We start from the raw sequence: 17,290 nt of genomic DNA, 5'->3' as shown, positions 1-17,290 counted from the left end.
TGTTTAAAAAAAATCACAGAATCAATATTCAAACGCAAATGTGAGATTAGTAATATGAATACTTATATGATAATTGTTAGCAACTATTGTTGCATTCACTCTGTATTAATCTTTTCGTTGAATACGAAAATATTTCAAGTAGTACTTGAAGACATTGAAGCAAAGGTCCCTCCAATATTATGGGTTATTCATATTATGCAATGCCCGGAGTAGGCAATTTTCTTATTAGTCCCCTCTGTATTATTTTTGAACTTTAACCAAATGTTCTATCTTTTCACTTTGCTTCGGGGATGGAAACATATTAATAAATAAATGGGTTAGGGTCTTGCAAATGTTATGCAGGCAGTATATTTTTATATACTTTGAGCGTGACGAGCTCACATGTGCCCAGTTTATTTCATTTTAAATAAATGAAATATTTTTAGTGTTATATTTACATATGTGCCTTTAATATGTCATTTTAATAAAGTATGAATTAATTGCGTGAAATATATAATATGTTTTACTTGTGTTGAATTATTTTGAATATTCTTAGTGAATAATTTGTGTTAATATGTTAATGAACATACACTTTTGAATTTTATGAATAATATTGGTGTTCAGGAATATTTTATCTTTATGAAAAGCAATATCATGATATGTTGAATTACTTAGTGATATATGCTATTTTGAGTGATGTTGTGTGTTTTATTTTAGAAATTAAAAGGCATTACTGCAAAATATTAAATCAATTTTATTATTTTAAATTTATTGGTATACATTTAGTTCGTGTTACCTATACTTTACTGTGTATTCTTAAATATGGCATTGAATACAATACCTTACCAAATGTAATCTCTTATTGAATATGTTTATTCATCGAATACATTATTGTATTGAATATATTAATATGTTTGTGTAACTTGGTTTGAATTTTGAAAAACATTATGAAGTACAATGTTGGATAGTATTTTGAATTACAAATAACTATTGATTTATATTCAAATATTGAAATTATTTTGTGTTTATATTTCAAGGAATAATTGAAATAAATGAAAAATACAAACAAATAATAAAAATGAAAGGACTCAAAAGACATTTACGAAATGGCCCTCGCGTTATCGTAAATGGCCCTCGCGTTCGTTATTCTTCGAATTTCGCGATCATGTGCGTTCGAGTGAAGCTACAAACTGTTCTTCTTCAGTGAAAACGAACTTCAAATGACATTAACCCTCTATGGACTAATGGAATGCTGTGATTGCTGTTGTGTTGCAGTATGGTTAGAAAGACTTGGATTCCAGGGTTCTTGCCCACTTCTGTGATACTTTCAGTGGACATTCCGTTCGACGCCATCTATAACAGTATGGATTGGCTTGGATTTTTAAACCAACCCTCGTATTTCCCCAGCGTCAATTAGAAATATAATGCAATCAGCTAACAGTTGGAAGAGAACAATGCTCAGGAATTTGTCACCCAAAAGGTACCTCACTTTTCTAGACAGTCTTGCTTCCTCCCGTCAGCCCATATTTGGAGGAAAAATTTAGCTATTCTCGTTGTAAACACCCACGCACAAGCCCTCATGACGATGACAGATTTTTACGTGACAATGTAAAAATTATTAATAATCGTCAATTTTACTACTTATTGGAACAATCAGTGTTTTAATGTGATTTCTATTAACTTATGAACATTATAATAAGGCAAAAACTCAATGCTCTCTACGAACTATATTTTAGTTTTGTCAGTGTATTCTTGCGCTACTAACTGGCAACGATGTGACGCAGGAAGAGAAGCGTGTGTGTTCTCCAAGACGATATACGAGTTGAACGTACTAAGATTTTGTCTTCAGGAAGCCAGCAAAATCTGAATAATGAAAGCCATGTAATCAGACAACTGTAATACACACACCGCAATGTCAAGCTAGTGCAACATACTAAATTTTACACTTTAAAATATTAATTTGCATCAAGAAACTTTGGAACAGTGCTACGCGTACAAAGTATGTTTTAACAGCAATGGAAGTCAACTATTTGTTAGTGCCTGAGTGAATTTCATTTCGTATATCCGCCGTGATCGTCGCGCGTATTTACGGATCGTCGTGAAATCTTCTAATAGGGCCAATTTCTTTTCGAGTAAAATGTTAAAAGTAATATGAAAATGTTAGTATTGTCTTAAATCATATGTAGTATAACCAACATAGTGAATCCTAATACACAGTTACCTACAATTCTTGTTATCATTTCTAAAAGTGATGATAGTGCTAACCAGATGTGTTTAATACGTTATGCCTTTCTTTTAGCGATTGAAATGTGCATCAGTTAAAACGTATACGACGTGAAGTGTTTGTTAGAAGGTAAGGTATCTATCAATAGAGAAGTTCAAACATTTACTTTCGTCTCCCACCACTCGTCTGGTGTTAATCACGCATGGCTGTCCTACCTTGCACTCTTTTTACAGGTATTGACCAGTGTATCTTGGAGCTGACGTAACAGCGATGGTGGGTATACGGCTTATGCCTCTGATACACATAACGCCCGAATCTTAAGACCGTGGAGGAGTGAAGATACTTGTTTATTGCCAGTCTCTTACGTCAATTTACTAATTTGTGCATTTGAATGATGTTGTAAAGGAGACTTTGAGAGATCCAAGGTTCGAATCCCAATATTATTATTATTAGTCGGTCTTCTCGAACTGGAACAAACGAGTATCGAACCCCAACTCCTTCATAGATCCTAGGATAAATAGTGACGATGCAGTAGCTGCTTGACTGAAAGTCTAAAAAATATCCCAAAAACCCAGGATCTGGAAATGGCTATAACTTGGGCTTAGATATGAATCGACAGTAAACATGGGATAACATCAGACACAAATGACACCCCTCTGTCGACTATTCTATTGAAGGGCTCGATTTGGGCGAGTACAATATTCATAACGCACATAAAAGTAACAGCTTAGATTATGTCATCTCTATTTTTCTGACAGAATTTGACATCTCACATAAAACGTTGGTTCTCTTAGACCATGAGTTCCCCGTTCCCTATCTTACTCTCAACCCCAGCAACCAGTAATCCAACTCAAAAAGAAAGCTTGTACCTGACTGGAGGAAGGCTCCTTTGGGTAAAATTTGTAAAGTACTACAGGTGTTACAGTAGGGATGGCCGGATTTCGGATCTCGGATTTGGGTTCGAAATCCAGATCTCAGATCTTGATTCTTATCGAAACCCACATCCCAGCCAAATTGTGATAAACTTGAATATCTAAAATTCATCGAAATTAATTTCACGAAGTACTGACAGTGAAGAAAAAAACAGTAAATGAAGACGAATATTGACAAGTCTATTTGTCTCCTTCATTTTACACTAAACATCAAATGTTTGCCTTACTAAAAAAAATCTGATTTGATCCGGATGAGAGTTCGAATGTCGAATCTAGGTCCACCCGGTTGCAGGGCCAAGATGAAATACACACCCATTTATATTTGAAACCGGAAAGCAAAACTCGAATATTTAAAATTCTTCAATACACCTATTTCATTGACAGTTAAGGAAACATAAACAGTTAAGAGAAGTATTGACTAGTTTTTACGTATATTTATCTTGCTCAGTCTGCTCAAAATATCAAGTGTATACCTTACAATTAGATTTAATAATTATTTGGTAAATCACAATATGAGCACCGAGAATAAACTACGAATTTTGGTGCCCCTTATCTAGATTTGAAATTTCCGATTCATACATAGAATCAGGCTGGAAGATATATATTTGAGATCTGGACACCGAAACATGTGCTAGTACCAAGATCGTAGGAGTTTGTGCCTAGGTAATGCGAGCGGAAGGCACTTGCACTAATTCCGCATGTACTTTGGGGAACACAAGAAACTAAAAACAGATAAATGTTCTTTTTCAGGGGCAAGTCGCGCTTTAACATGACTTTTCATGAGTGTTATGTTCAAATACGAAATCTGTAATGGCGACTTGTTTGAAATAAATGCCTTTTCTTTTTTAGCAATAAAGTTAGGTACTTTCACATCGAGGAAAAACCAGCAAAGCACATTCCACTAATTAGAGTGCTGGTTCTTATGGAAGCTTTCACACTGAACCGAAGATTTCCCCATTTGGCCAAGATTCTTTTGGGCTTAGCCTGTAGACAGCTTCTGGTCTCAATTATTCCCATATAACAAGACTGACCATATATAAATTTCGTTCGAAATGATTTAAAATAGCACTAATTTACCTTAAGGGGATAATCGCGATTGAAATATTCGTAAATCAGAAGAGATGTAAAAGTTAAGCGTTAGAATAAATCCGATAATTCCTAATGCAACATACTGATAGCAATAAAACTCCTTATGTAACATTTTCAAAGCTAAGATTAACAGTTATGTTCTTGAAGAGGGTTTATGGCAACATACAATATTATAAATCCAATTATCATATGTAGTACCTCTGACAGCCCCGCATTTCACATCACCATCGCCCTTCATCCTGACAAGTGGGCAATTCACTTACCCACAATGACATTTTAGGTGTTCCAGTGACATCAATATCTCAGTTTAGGTTTGGGATCATGCTTCGGTGAACCTTGACTACCGCCATCAGCAGCTAGTAGAGAAACAGAACTTATTTCTGTATTACATAATGTGGGTAACTATTGCTTTTCATGTATAGAAGACGGAGAGTGTATGGTATTATCGCAGAAAATATTTGATACATAAGACTTAGAATGTCAGTATTTAGGAGCAACTTTTAAAATAATGTTACTTTAAATGTGCTACGGATTAGCCGAGAAAACCCGACAGCCAAAGTCGAGTGGTCTGTGGCATTAGGCTGTGGATCATTTTATGTGAATGTCTTGGATTCAAATCCCGCTTCGGGCAAAGGTGTTTTTAACTGTCCTCGTTTACTTCTATGTCTGTGTGGTGTCATAATGGTTACAGTGTAATCCGTGCAAAGCGTTCAACAGGTTAAATAATCTGATAAAAAGTTGTTACCTTTTTATATATAAAAAACAGAGGTAAGCGCGTGCCTTCGGTGCCCGTGGTCATGGGTTCAATTTCCGGAGACTCAACAATTTCGATGTTGACCCAGCATCGTGAGGACAATTGGGGACTTATCTTAAGTGAGAGGTAACGGACTCCAGTCTAGAAAGTCGGCATTAGGGATTTCTGGTGTCGGTGCGCTGACTACACATCCCCACTTTGAACGTAAGCCCGCTAGTAGGAACCAAACGACTGTCGTGCCAAGAATTTAGTTCTTTTAATTATCATAAATGCCTTATTTATTATTAAATTTTATCCAATATTTTCTTTTCAACTAGTTTGCGAAACTCAGAGCTAGCTACTTGTTTTCTTTTTAATTCATGTTAATGTAAGCACAACTAATCACTAAGGAAAAACAATCTTTTCAATAAAATTCGCTCGGCGTCTTTCGTAGCTCTAGTTATTTTTAGCTTTTTTTTATGTCGAAGGACGGTTTATCATTTTCCCCTAGATTACCCTATTTTTTTCTAGTTTTACCTATGTTTCTTTGCACGCACATTCCACCTATACCCACGTGCTTAATGTGTTCGTTTACAAAAGCGGGCCATTTTCCTGCTACTATAGAAAGTAAGAGTGCCCTGTATCACAGAAATGTTAATTGACGTATGTAAGTGAATATATCTGTGATGAAGTCATAATTACTCAGTTTTTGCATCGTACATAGTTTCCTCATCCTCATTAATCTATTCACCCCCGCTTCCTGAATTCCAGTTCTAGTATTCTTTCTTGGTGGGGAACTGATGTCTCATGTAGTCTTATTAACTATAACATAAGCAATAAAGAAAGTAGGGTTTAATTTGCTCTAATTTTAAAACATTACGTTAATTAAATAATAATAATAATAATAATAATACGGAGCGAGTTCAGGCTACTTGTTAGGATTCTTGCTTCGCAATTGGTTAATACCGGGTTCGAATTCGGAGACCAGACCTCCTGACTGAGGATTTTCCAGGGTTGTTCCTCAGTTATACTGGGGAAATGCTAGGTTAGTACCTTGATCTAAGGGTCTGGAGACCTTTCATTCCTTTTCCAATGTTGTTTTCATCTGTTGATTACTACAGTGTACAGTGGTCTCTTTGGATGTATTTGGTAGCTTATAGTATATAAACAATAACGACGTAATATATCTTCACGAAACATGTAGGTTAATTTAACTACAGCCTTACAGTCACAATAGATACATAAAGTTTTAACATAAATTTTTTTGACTTTTAAATACTATTTTCATATTGTTTCAGCTTTCAATTTTCTTTTGTATGTTCCCACCGAAAATCGAACCTGAGATCACATGAACAAATGCGAATATTTTAAATATTTTTGAACACTTTTAACATACAAAAAACAAAACGCTTCAATGATACGATACATGGATATGTTTTGGTTACGTCCTGCAATGTATGATTAAAGAAACCTGGAGGGTGAAGAAAAAATAAATCTCTTTTATATTTACTCCAACAAACTTCCGACCTCAGAAGGGCAAACATAAGTTAGGTAATAAAGTCATACAACGAACACAACTATATCACTTTCCTGAAATTCTCGTGTGTTTGTTTAAAAGTCTACTGTTGATCCACGCCAACCAGTCTATATTTCATGTTGTATATACGTTCGAAGTGAAAGATATTCATTATTACATTTGTTGATAGTTGGACTCTAATGAGTCAGAAACTACTATTAATAGAGAGATTGTTTTGTCTAGTATTCCTGCAATTAGAAGGGCCTTATCTAAAAGATATTTCATTTGTGTATGAGAAAATACGAAAGTTTATTTTCTAAAGAATAAAATAAATATTTTCAATGTGAAGCTAACATTAAGTTTCGAAGAGGAGCTAAACAGAAGAACTTGTTAAAATTTACATCAGTTCTCAGACATCTGAATATACTCTGAAATGGGAAGAAGTCAAACTTGAAAACATTTTACTAAAGAGACTTCAAAAGAAAGCGCAACATGTAAATATTGCAAGGTTAAAATAAATTAAAGAACAGAGGTAGCACAAACGTGTTATGGAAACATTTAAAAGCACAGCAACTTACTATATTAAGGAATCCGAAAAAAGTTTTGACGAATTTTAGTATTCAATTTTATCATCACAATTTCAGATGTAGGTTTGGATACAAATCAAGATCTGAGATCCTAGATCCGGACCCAGATCTGAGATTTGAATCCGAGATCTGGATCTAGGTCCGGATCCGGATCTCACTGGATCCGACATCCGGATCCGAAAATTTTTGGCCACCCCTATTTTACAATGGACACTTTTACTAGATGGAACAATAGACGAGGCGCTGGACACTTTCGCCGATGTTTCTAGTACAACAATAAAGATTTCGTACTGTTCAAAGAAGCAAATACAAGGAAATTTCCAACATGGCACGGCAAACAGAGTCGCCACACATTCCGAAAAAAGGCTTGGGAACTGTGGCGTTCACTTCCAAATGAATATGTATCTTAAAAGGAATTTCTGATGTAGGACTTTGTATAAAAAAGCTATTGAGATCCAGTAAATACCTAGACTATATTTCAAAAAAATCAGACACCAGCATCAACAACACTAAACAACTTTGTTCTCTTATCTGATCTAGGTCTAAAACTTCTAGCATACCTCTTTTGACATACAATGATGTATCAGGTGCAGAATATGAAGAAAGAAGAGAAAATTTTCATGAATACTTGTATAACAAATTCTCAAATGCATAACCAACGTACTTCCCTGTTCAATCCGTTTGCTCGTCCACTTTATCTCATTTATCTTTCACTCCTCTGGAGGATGAGTTACTCTTATTTTCTCTCCGGCATAAGAGTTTCTGGCCAAAACAACATAAGCCAGATCTTCTGCGTTCGACATCATCTTTTTTTTCTTTTCCACTTTCGCTCATTTCTGATAGATGTTTCAAGGAAACCTGTTTTCCCAGTTTTAGGAAAACAGCCCGTGTCCCCATTTATAAATCTGGATTACGAAATTAGGTGTCATCCTAAACTAATATTTCGCGTCTCAAACATATCAATCTTCTGCTAGAATATTATCAAAGACATTAATTGTTTCCGGTTCAGTACAATCCCAAATTTGGAGTGGAGGGTGGACGGCCGATCTGCCGTCAGAGCGAGCCAAAATGTGATTTCTTTTTGTTTCGCGTTTAATTCGAAGCCTATATCTTGAGATAAGTATTCACTTGTGGAATGGTCACTGAAACCTTTCTCGGCGACAGCCATCTTTTCACTATGCAGCAATCCCTGTGGCGGCAAAGCAGAAGCGCCGCCCACAGGGTAGAATTTGCCGTAACATCTCCATCCAAATACGGACTTAACCAACTTCTCTTCTAGACCTACATTCCGTTACCAAGGGCAGATACGTCATTTGAAGGAATTAACGTCGTCTGATCCGTTTACTATGTAATACTATTGTAGACCTCTATTGCAGTATATATATATATATATATATATATATATATATATATATATATATATATATATATTGTGCACTTAACATTTCTCCCAAAACTTAACAACTTGTGAGTGCGACAAATCCTTTTAATTCTTTTGTTATGTCTAGTAACATGACTTGCTAAAGCAGAATACAAACTATATCCCTTTGGACACCCACCACATGTGCCTGGTTATTCAGCTGTGTGCTTTAACATGAGATTTGCCAAATGTGAACTGCCACCAAATATCTTTCTACACTTCCCGCCCGTTTCAGATTTCTGTCCTATCTGGATTAACATGTGCTTTGCCATGTGTGAACATTGAGTAAATGCCATGCTACGCTCTTTGCATGTTCTTTCATTTATGTGTATTGAAATGTTTTGCAAGGTTTGAGCGTAAATTATATATTTTTCCACATCTTTTGTTCGTGTGAGATATTCCTTCTGTTTGGATTAACATGTCTGTAGCAAAAACTGAACGTCCATTAAATGCCTTTTGACACTTTTGGTATGTGTAGTACTTTAGCCGTGTGGATTAACATGTGTGTAGCCAAATTTGAATGTTGATTAAATCCCCCACCACACTCTTGGCATGCGTAATGTTTTGCTTTTGTGCAAATAAACATGTGATTAAGCAAACTTGAACTTTGCTCCTTTATGGGTATCATGTGTTTTGTGACCTACGAACGTGGACTAAATCCTTTACCAGACTTAGCACGTGTAACGATTTTCTTAACTGTGGATTAAAATGGGTGTAGCCAAATTTGAGCGTCGATCAAATACATTCTCACACTCTTGGCAAGTGTAATGTTTTTCTCTGTGTGCATTCACATGTGTGTAGCCAAAGCTGAACGCCGATTAAAAGCCTAACCACACTCTTGGCATAAGTAACGCTTTTTTCTTGTGTGGATTAAAATGTATGGAACCAAATTTGGCCGGTGATTAAATGCCCTACCACACTCTTCGCATTTATGATGTTTTTCTCCTGTGAGAATTAACGTGTGTGTAGCGAAATTTGAACGTGTATTAAATGCCTTACCAAACTCTTCGCATTTGTGATATTTTTCTCCTATGTGTATTAACATGTGTGTAACCAAACTTGAACGTCGATTAAATGCCATACCACACTGTAAGCATTGATGATGTTTTTTCCTGTGTGCATTAAGATGGGTGTAGCCATATTTCAACGTCGTTTAAATCCCCGAGCACACTTTTGGCATGCGTAACGTTTTGCTTTTGTGCAAATAACATGTGATTATCCAGATTTGGATGTTGATTAAATGTCTTACCACACCCTTGGCATGTGTTTAGCTTTGCTCCTTTATGGGTAACGCGTGTTGTGACGTACGAACGTAGACTAAATCCTTTACCAGACTTGGCATGTATAACGATTTTCTCCTGTGTGGATTAAAATGTGTGTAGCCAAACCGGAGCGTCGATTAAATGCATTTAACATTCTTTGCATGTATAATGTTTCTCACGTGTTGATTAAAATGTGGGTAACCAAACTTGGAAGTTGAGAAAACGCCTGACCACAATCTTGGCAAGTGTAATGTTTTTATTCTGTGTGAATTAACATGTGTTTAACCAGAATTTGACGTCGATTAAATGCCTTACCACACTCTTCGCATTTATGATGTTTTTCTCCTCTGTGAGTTACCATATGTGTAGCAAAATTTGAACGTGTATTAAATGCCTTACCACACTCTTCGCATTTGTGAGGTTTTTCTCCTGTGTGTATTACCATGTGTGTAGCCAAATTTGAACGTTGATAAAATGCCTTACCACACTCTTCGCATGTGTAACGTTTTTCTCCCGTGTGGATTAACATGTGTGTAGCCAAAATTGAACGTGTTTTAAATGCCTTACCACACTCTTTGCATTTGTGAGGTTTTTCTCCTGTGTGGATTAACATGTGTGTAGCCAAAATTGAACGTGTATTAAATGCCTTACCACACTCTTCGCATTTGTGAGGTTTTTCTCCTGTGTGGATTAACATGTGCGTAGCTAAACTTGAACGTTGATTAAATGCCATACCACACTCTTCGCACCTGTGAGGTTTTTCTCCCGTGTGGGCTAACTTGTGTCTAACCAAACTTGAACGTGTATTAAATGTCTTACCACACTCTTCGCATGTGTAACGTTTTTCTCCCATGTGGATTAACATGTGTGTAGCCAAAATTGAACGTGTATTAAATGCCTTACCACACTCTTCGCATTTCTGATGTTTTTCTGTCGTGTGGATTAACATGTGTGTAGCCAAATTTGACCGGTGATTAAATGCCTTACCACACTGTTCGCATTTGTGATGTTTTTCTCCCGTGTGGATTAACATGTGTGTAACCAAATTTGGACGTTGATTAAATGCCTTACCACACTCTTCGCATTGGTGAGTTTTTTCTCCTGTGTGTATTAGCATGTGCCTAGCCAAATTTGAACGTGTATTAAATGCCTTACCACACTCTTTGCATTTATGATGTTTTTCTCCTGTGTGAATTACCATGTGTTTAGCCAAATTTGAACGTTGATTAAATGCCTTACCACACTGTTCGCATTTGTGATCTTTTTCTCCTGTGTGGTTTAACAAGTGTGATATTATTTTTGAACGTAAACTATATGTTTTTCCACACTCTTGGCATGTGTAATGCTTTTCTCTTGAGTGGATTAACATGTGTGTAGCCAAACTTGAACGGAGATAAAACGCCTTACAACACTCTTGGCATTTATGATGTTTTGCTCGTGTGTGAATTACCATGTGTTTAGCCAAATTTGAACGTTGATTAAATGCCTTACCACACTGTTCGCAATTGAGATGTTTTTCTTTTGTGTGGATTAACATGTGTGTAACCAAACTGAAACGTCGATTAAATGCCCTACCACACTCTTCGCATTTGTGAGGTTTTTCTCCTGTGTGGATCAACATGTGTGTAGCCAAATGTGAACGTGTATTAAATGCCTTACCACACTCTTCGCACTTGTGAGGTTTTTCTCCTGTGTGGATTAAGATGTGTCTAACCAACCGTGAACGTTGATTAAATGCCTTACCACACTCTTTGCATGTGTGTAGCTTGTCACTTGTGTGGATTAACATGTGCTTACCCAAACAAGAACACACACTAAATTCCTTTCCGCACACTCCGGAGGTGTGGGATTTCTCACCTGTTTGCACTAAATTACCGTTCGAAAAAGATGAACTTCGACTAAAGCGTTTATCACACTTTTGGTACGTTTGACGCTTTTCACTTGCCTGTCTTAACGTATGTCTTGACAAACGTGATCGATTAAATCCTTTGTCAAACTGCTTCGAAGTATAAGATTCCTCATCTGAATAAGAAATGGCTTCTTTTGATGTAAGAAACGTATTCTCTTCTCCTTGAAAAGCAAATATGCTATCGCGCCTGCAACAATTCCAACGAACAAGGAAATGTGAATGGAGACAATAATTAAGTACCAACAAAAAATGAAATCATTCGCTATATTTCATGATAAAATTAAGTTCATTTTTGTTGTATTAAATGAAATACGTTAGAAATATGAAACGGAGTACAATTGAGAAGTATTCATATATATTTACTCTCAAAGAAGAGAATGCAATTTGTCTTAATGTGTCAAATTGAACAATCATTTGTATACTAGCGGAAATAAATCTTTGGCCAGGTAATGGCGACTGCTTCGAAACATGTGCCCAGTATGAGAATTAAATCTGTTATATCTGTAGTTTCGTGTGCTGAAGAAACACAGTGTGAACCAAAGGTTTAAGGATAACCCAAGCTAATAATGTAAACTCTGCCGAAGGTTACTGACTTATATCATTATAAAAGAAATGCGAAAGACTTTTTAAAACGAAGAAAAGTAACAAAACTTTCCAAGCGGAGGCACAGAAACATAACGTAATCGACTAAGGACGAATCACTTGCCGCATAGTGATCGTGGTTCACTGGTCAAGGCGCTTGACCAGTAATGGGGATGTTCCTGGATCGAATCCAGGTCGAGCATTTTTTTCCTTCAGGAATTTTGATGGCGATTGATCGGCGATGACACACGTTTTATTATCTTCAGAAATTTGAATACTCGGATGTTACAATACTTGAACTATCAAATCTACAGGAATAATAATACTATTAATTAGAATTATCTCGTAGAAGATTAAAAATTAGAAACTTATGGTCGCTCAGGTCATACCATTACAAGCAGAAACGTCATATTAAGCAAAAAAAAATGCATTTCGGTTTTGTTTAATGTTGATCATGACAAGAGGAATTTCTTAACTCGATACTAAAACCAAACAATATCGGGATGAGACTTAACATTCGACACGGGAGAAGGCTAACTCAAATCATCGTCTCGCTTTGGAGATGAGAATCGAGACGAGACAAAAATTATCGTAAACATTTATCGTTTTATCTCATTTCTCGAAATAATGTATGCCCCTTTTTAAGTAACAAATGCTCTCTTAACTCAATCTTACACGTTGTTATGTTACTTTGGATTTCAGAGCTCACTGAATTATGGTCTGTGTATATATTTTTGTAGCAAACCTTTTATAATTACATGTGCAAACTCTAACGGTTAGTATATTATATGACTTACTGTTCAAAGATATTCAGCTTTTTATATACAGTTATTTTCCTTATAACGTACACTGGAATATTTTCTACATGAAACGTTAGTGGAAAGCTTTTGAGTAGCTGCAGAGGTATCTCATGAAGGTATCGAACCTCTTCCTCGAAATCCCTACATTTAATTAAGGTTTGCAACTTTAAAACTTTTAGTACCCTTATTATTATTATTACTGAAGTGTTGGTTCACCCTGTTTCACCCAGCTCCCGGGTAGTGGGTATTGTGCTGAACAAACAACGTGTGTTTAGGTTTTCTCTGGGTTCCGCTTCCTCCCACTTTCTTTATTCCAATATTTCTTTCATTCTCATCATCGACGTCTTCTGTAGCTTAGCCGGCATAACCATAATTGAAAAACAAATTTTCTTACGGCTCTTCGGAGTTCAGGATCCCTGACTTCTACACGAAATTTCCCTCTAAACTTGTGTTTTAATATTTGGATAGTTGTAGGGACGTATGCAGAGGATATGTCCTGCCACGTCTCTCCAATCCCGACTATTTTGTAACTTCTACCTAACGATACGGCGATTTTACAGATTTTAATATAATGTGTTTTCATACCGAATTTGTCATCTATATTATTACTATTATTACTGATTATTTGAGACCTCAATATTAAGTCCTATTCCAATGCAAATAACCATACTGAAGTTAAGAGAAATGAAAAGAATTTTTTTGGATCCTCTATAAGGATGGATTGCCTTATAAGAGATACTTTGGAAGGAAAAGAGGGGGAAAGAAGGTGTCAGCTACTGGCAATATGAAAATCGAACCTTCGGAAGTGTTAACAGAAACTAAGTAGGATTTGTCTTCATCACCATACATAGTAACACCCTTTCTTTGGGTAAAAGACATTAGATTATGTATGATTTATATTGATATTTTAACATAATATGCAAACAAATATAAAAAGAATAGTTCCCATTTACCAATTTTCGTTGAACGAACATATGGAACGTGTAGAAAATGGCGAACGAAAATATTATTTGTAGTAAGAGGGGAAGAATTTAGAAACAATTCCACCATGACGTTTCAGTTAAATTCATGACTCATACTACGCCTGATTGATGAGCCGTTTGTATCCACGAATTGTTTACGAAACACGTGAAGTTTTCAGACAGTAGTAATCGAGGCTGTAGACTGTGACGTCATGTTGTTAGTTTTTCCCTGTGAAGGAAGTGGTTTGAACTCTAACTTTTAAGAACGAGAGAAATTGACTATTATTCATTTTATTATACATCAAAAATATCAACATTCTAAATTATATTCTTTTTCTGAATATCATCGGAGAGAATCGAACCGCGGACCCCTAACTCACGAAGCGAATGCTCAAGCTATTATCCTAAGACTGCTCTTTTTTTGTAAGAGTCAAGAAACACTCGCCTATGTAGCAAATTGCAAACGTTTAAGATTCCAATATTTTATTGATGATAAAACATTGTAGTCCAGAGAATTCACGTTTAAATTTTAAAACAAGGACCGAAATTAGCTCCGTAATGTATCTATTTATATTCGGTTATTCTCGTTTTACAGGTATTTCTAGTTAACCTGAACAGGGATACATCGAAGACATGTAATATTTCAAAGACTTTCCCATCGGGAATCGAAACTGAGACCCCCGCCTACTAAATTATCTGATGGTTGGGGTGCATAGTTCGTTCCCAAGGCAAGTAAGCTTGAGACGGACAACATCGAGTTCGTGGGTTTTCTCCGGCTATTTGCACATTTTCATTTCACCAATTCGTCCATCATAATTCACTTGCATCAATCATAGCCTTCCTTAACCAAACCGGTATAACCGTCGGACATTAAACGTAACGATTTCATTTTCAAGTTGTTAACCCAAACCAATCCAAATCGAAAAACAGTTGAATTTTATATTGCTCATTAACGCTTTTTTAAAAAAAATGTAGAAAAAATCATGGCGAAACGTAATTCCATTCAAAAGTGAAACAGAAGGCCCATAATGCATTAATCTAAGTTAAAACCATCACATATCGTTTGGAACTTTTCCAAAATATGTACTGATATTCTGAAAAGTGCTAGAGTTGTTGTAAGTTTGTGAGTCAGCGAGTCAGTGGTCGTGGGCCAACAGCATGTGATCCACTGCGACTCGTCACTCACCATGGCCCACTGCGGCCCACCACGCACAGACCCACTCTGCTCACTGTATTGTAGACAGCACCGTCTGAACAGCATGTTTCTTTTAACACTCGATTTTAACCATAGAAACTAAAAACACGTTTCTCATTCGTTGCAGTTTGAGATTCTCCAAACCAGGCCCGACCAGAGGGAAGATAGGGGGCGTGGGCCCCTAAACTTTCCGTGGCACCTGCAGACCTCAACACAGGAAATACTATTTAAATATGTGTAAGATAATTTTAATCACTTGTTCCCCTCTTAAAATATTCATGGACCTCCTAAATCTCTGTGGCTGGTTGCGGACCTGGTCCAAACCATCTGGTGTATGTATTGTGTATTATAGTGGTAACAGAAGAAAATTGCCACTTTGTTGGGGCTGAAGAAAATTGAAGAAGCAGTTGAGGTAATATTTATATCATGGCAGCCAAGGCGGAACAAAATGAGCCATGTGGGGCTTCTAATCCGTTCCTACTACTACTACAACTTCTTCGTCTTCTTGTTCTTCTACTTATACAGTAGAATCGTATAGCAAAACTGCACACGTAAGTAAATCACAATTTGAGTATTTTTTTTTATAAAAATAGAAAAAAATCTTGGCCCGGGCTTGAACCCCCGCCAAAAGAAATTATAATTTTTAGCGCATTGCGCCAATACGCACAACTACGAAGACCGACAGTAACAGTTATTTTATTTCTGCTGTATTTATATATCCTACGTGGCGAGAAACTGATAACTGCAACTAACCCCCTCCTATGACTAGGTTTGAGCGTGATTTAAAATTATGCTTCTGAACACGGGAGAATTTGTCTACGTTTTACTTTCAAGGCTTTCATTTCCCTTTTTCACTTGTTTCTGTTTACTTACCTGAGATGAGTATCTCTACATGAAAAAAAAAAAAAAAACAGCTTGAGGTATTCTTGGATATTGATATTTGTAATTGTAATAATAGCAATATGACTTATACTACTACTCGGCTTTCGAAACTGTGAGTTTTTAGAGGAACTAACTACAGCAAAAAATACATTTTTGAATCACTGCGATATATAAATTTATATATAAGGAAAGGAGTAACTAGTGTGCCTAATCCTTACGGCCAAATTGAAGTCAAATGAAATGAACTTCGGTATATAGTTAGGCCTTGATTCAAACTTGGACGTTATCATATTGCTTTCATTATAATAATATCCTAAAGTATAGTGGAAATCCGAATTTTTGCGAAAAAAAAACTTACAAGCCGTTCAACTTACGGAGCTGAAATTCACTATATTAACTCTTTATTGAAAATTAACAGAACATCTCCTACCATTTTCTAAACTTCTTTATTGCGAGGGTCGCCACTTTGTAAATATGGTAAATTGATACTGGGTTAGTTTGTAAAAATAATCGAAAACGATCGATATTAGTTGAGACACAAACAATCGAGCTTTGCATCATATATCCATATATGCTTACCATCACGAGCGGATCCAGGACGAAGTTCTGCTGGGGCGGTGGGTTGTAATGCTGACACATAGAGCTACATTTAAGAGCTTTAAACTCTGGGATTTATTTTTATATACAAAATAAGGAAATTTCTTGTTCTGAGGACCTTTTCTTCTTCTGTGGGGCGTACTCCCCCCAGGATCCACCCCTGGTTACCAAGCGGTTTCTACTACATTAATTGCTGAAGCTTGTTTTTTTATATGGAGCGCTTACAGCACAAGGCAATCAACCGATAAAGTTGTGAGAAAAAACGAGATAAAATTTGTAATATAAGCTTCTGTGTGTTGGTCTACAGCCCTTGATTTGGGACTTAAAAAATGTAATCCATTTTTCCACTGAAAAGTATCGATAAATCAACAAGGAAATAATTAGACCATGACAATTTAATTGAAATTCATCGTAATTTTACCCACGACAAACACTTTACCATTTTATATCGTAAAGGTCAGATCCATCGTTATTGTAACAGAATGGTGTTTGACCGATTGATGATAGAAATTCAAACTCCGATTAGTTAGAATTTCACAACTTGGTTTCACAAGTGTAAACCCTTTAGTCGGTAAAGAGGCCGTGCATCATGTGTCAGAGTTAATGATGATGCGTTTTGAT

At 36.2% G+C, this 17,290-nt stretch overlaps 1 protein-coding gene across 9 annotated transcripts in view; it reads right to left on the bottom strand.

Moving 5' to 3' along the window:
* Positions 1 to 754: 754 nt before the first annotated feature.
* The window catches only part of LOC145669471 (uncharacterized), a 54,371-nt gene continuing 37,835 nt past the window's right edge, over positions 755 to 17,290 (bottom strand). For all 9 annotated transcript variants that reach the window (XM_081737643.1, XM_081737637.1, XM_081737645.1 and 6 more), the window contains one exon: positions 755 to 11,838. In XM_081737643.1, the coding sequence (XP_081593769.1) occupies positions 9,999 to 11,838 (1,840 nt within the window). In that variant the 3' untranslated portion in view covers positions 755 to 9,998. The remainder of the gene's footprint in view (positions 11,839 to 17,290) is intronic.

Source organism: Thermobia domestica, chromosome 14 (assembly GCF_964235325.1).
Source record: "Thermobia domestica chromosome 14, izTheDome1.hap1.1, whole genome shotgun sequence".
NCBI lineage: Eukaryota > Metazoa > Arthropoda > Insecta > Zygentoma > Lepismatidae > Thermobia > Thermobia domestica.
The sequence above is the reverse complement of the archived record's forward strand: the minus strand, read 5'-3'. Positions and strand labels throughout refer to the sequence as shown.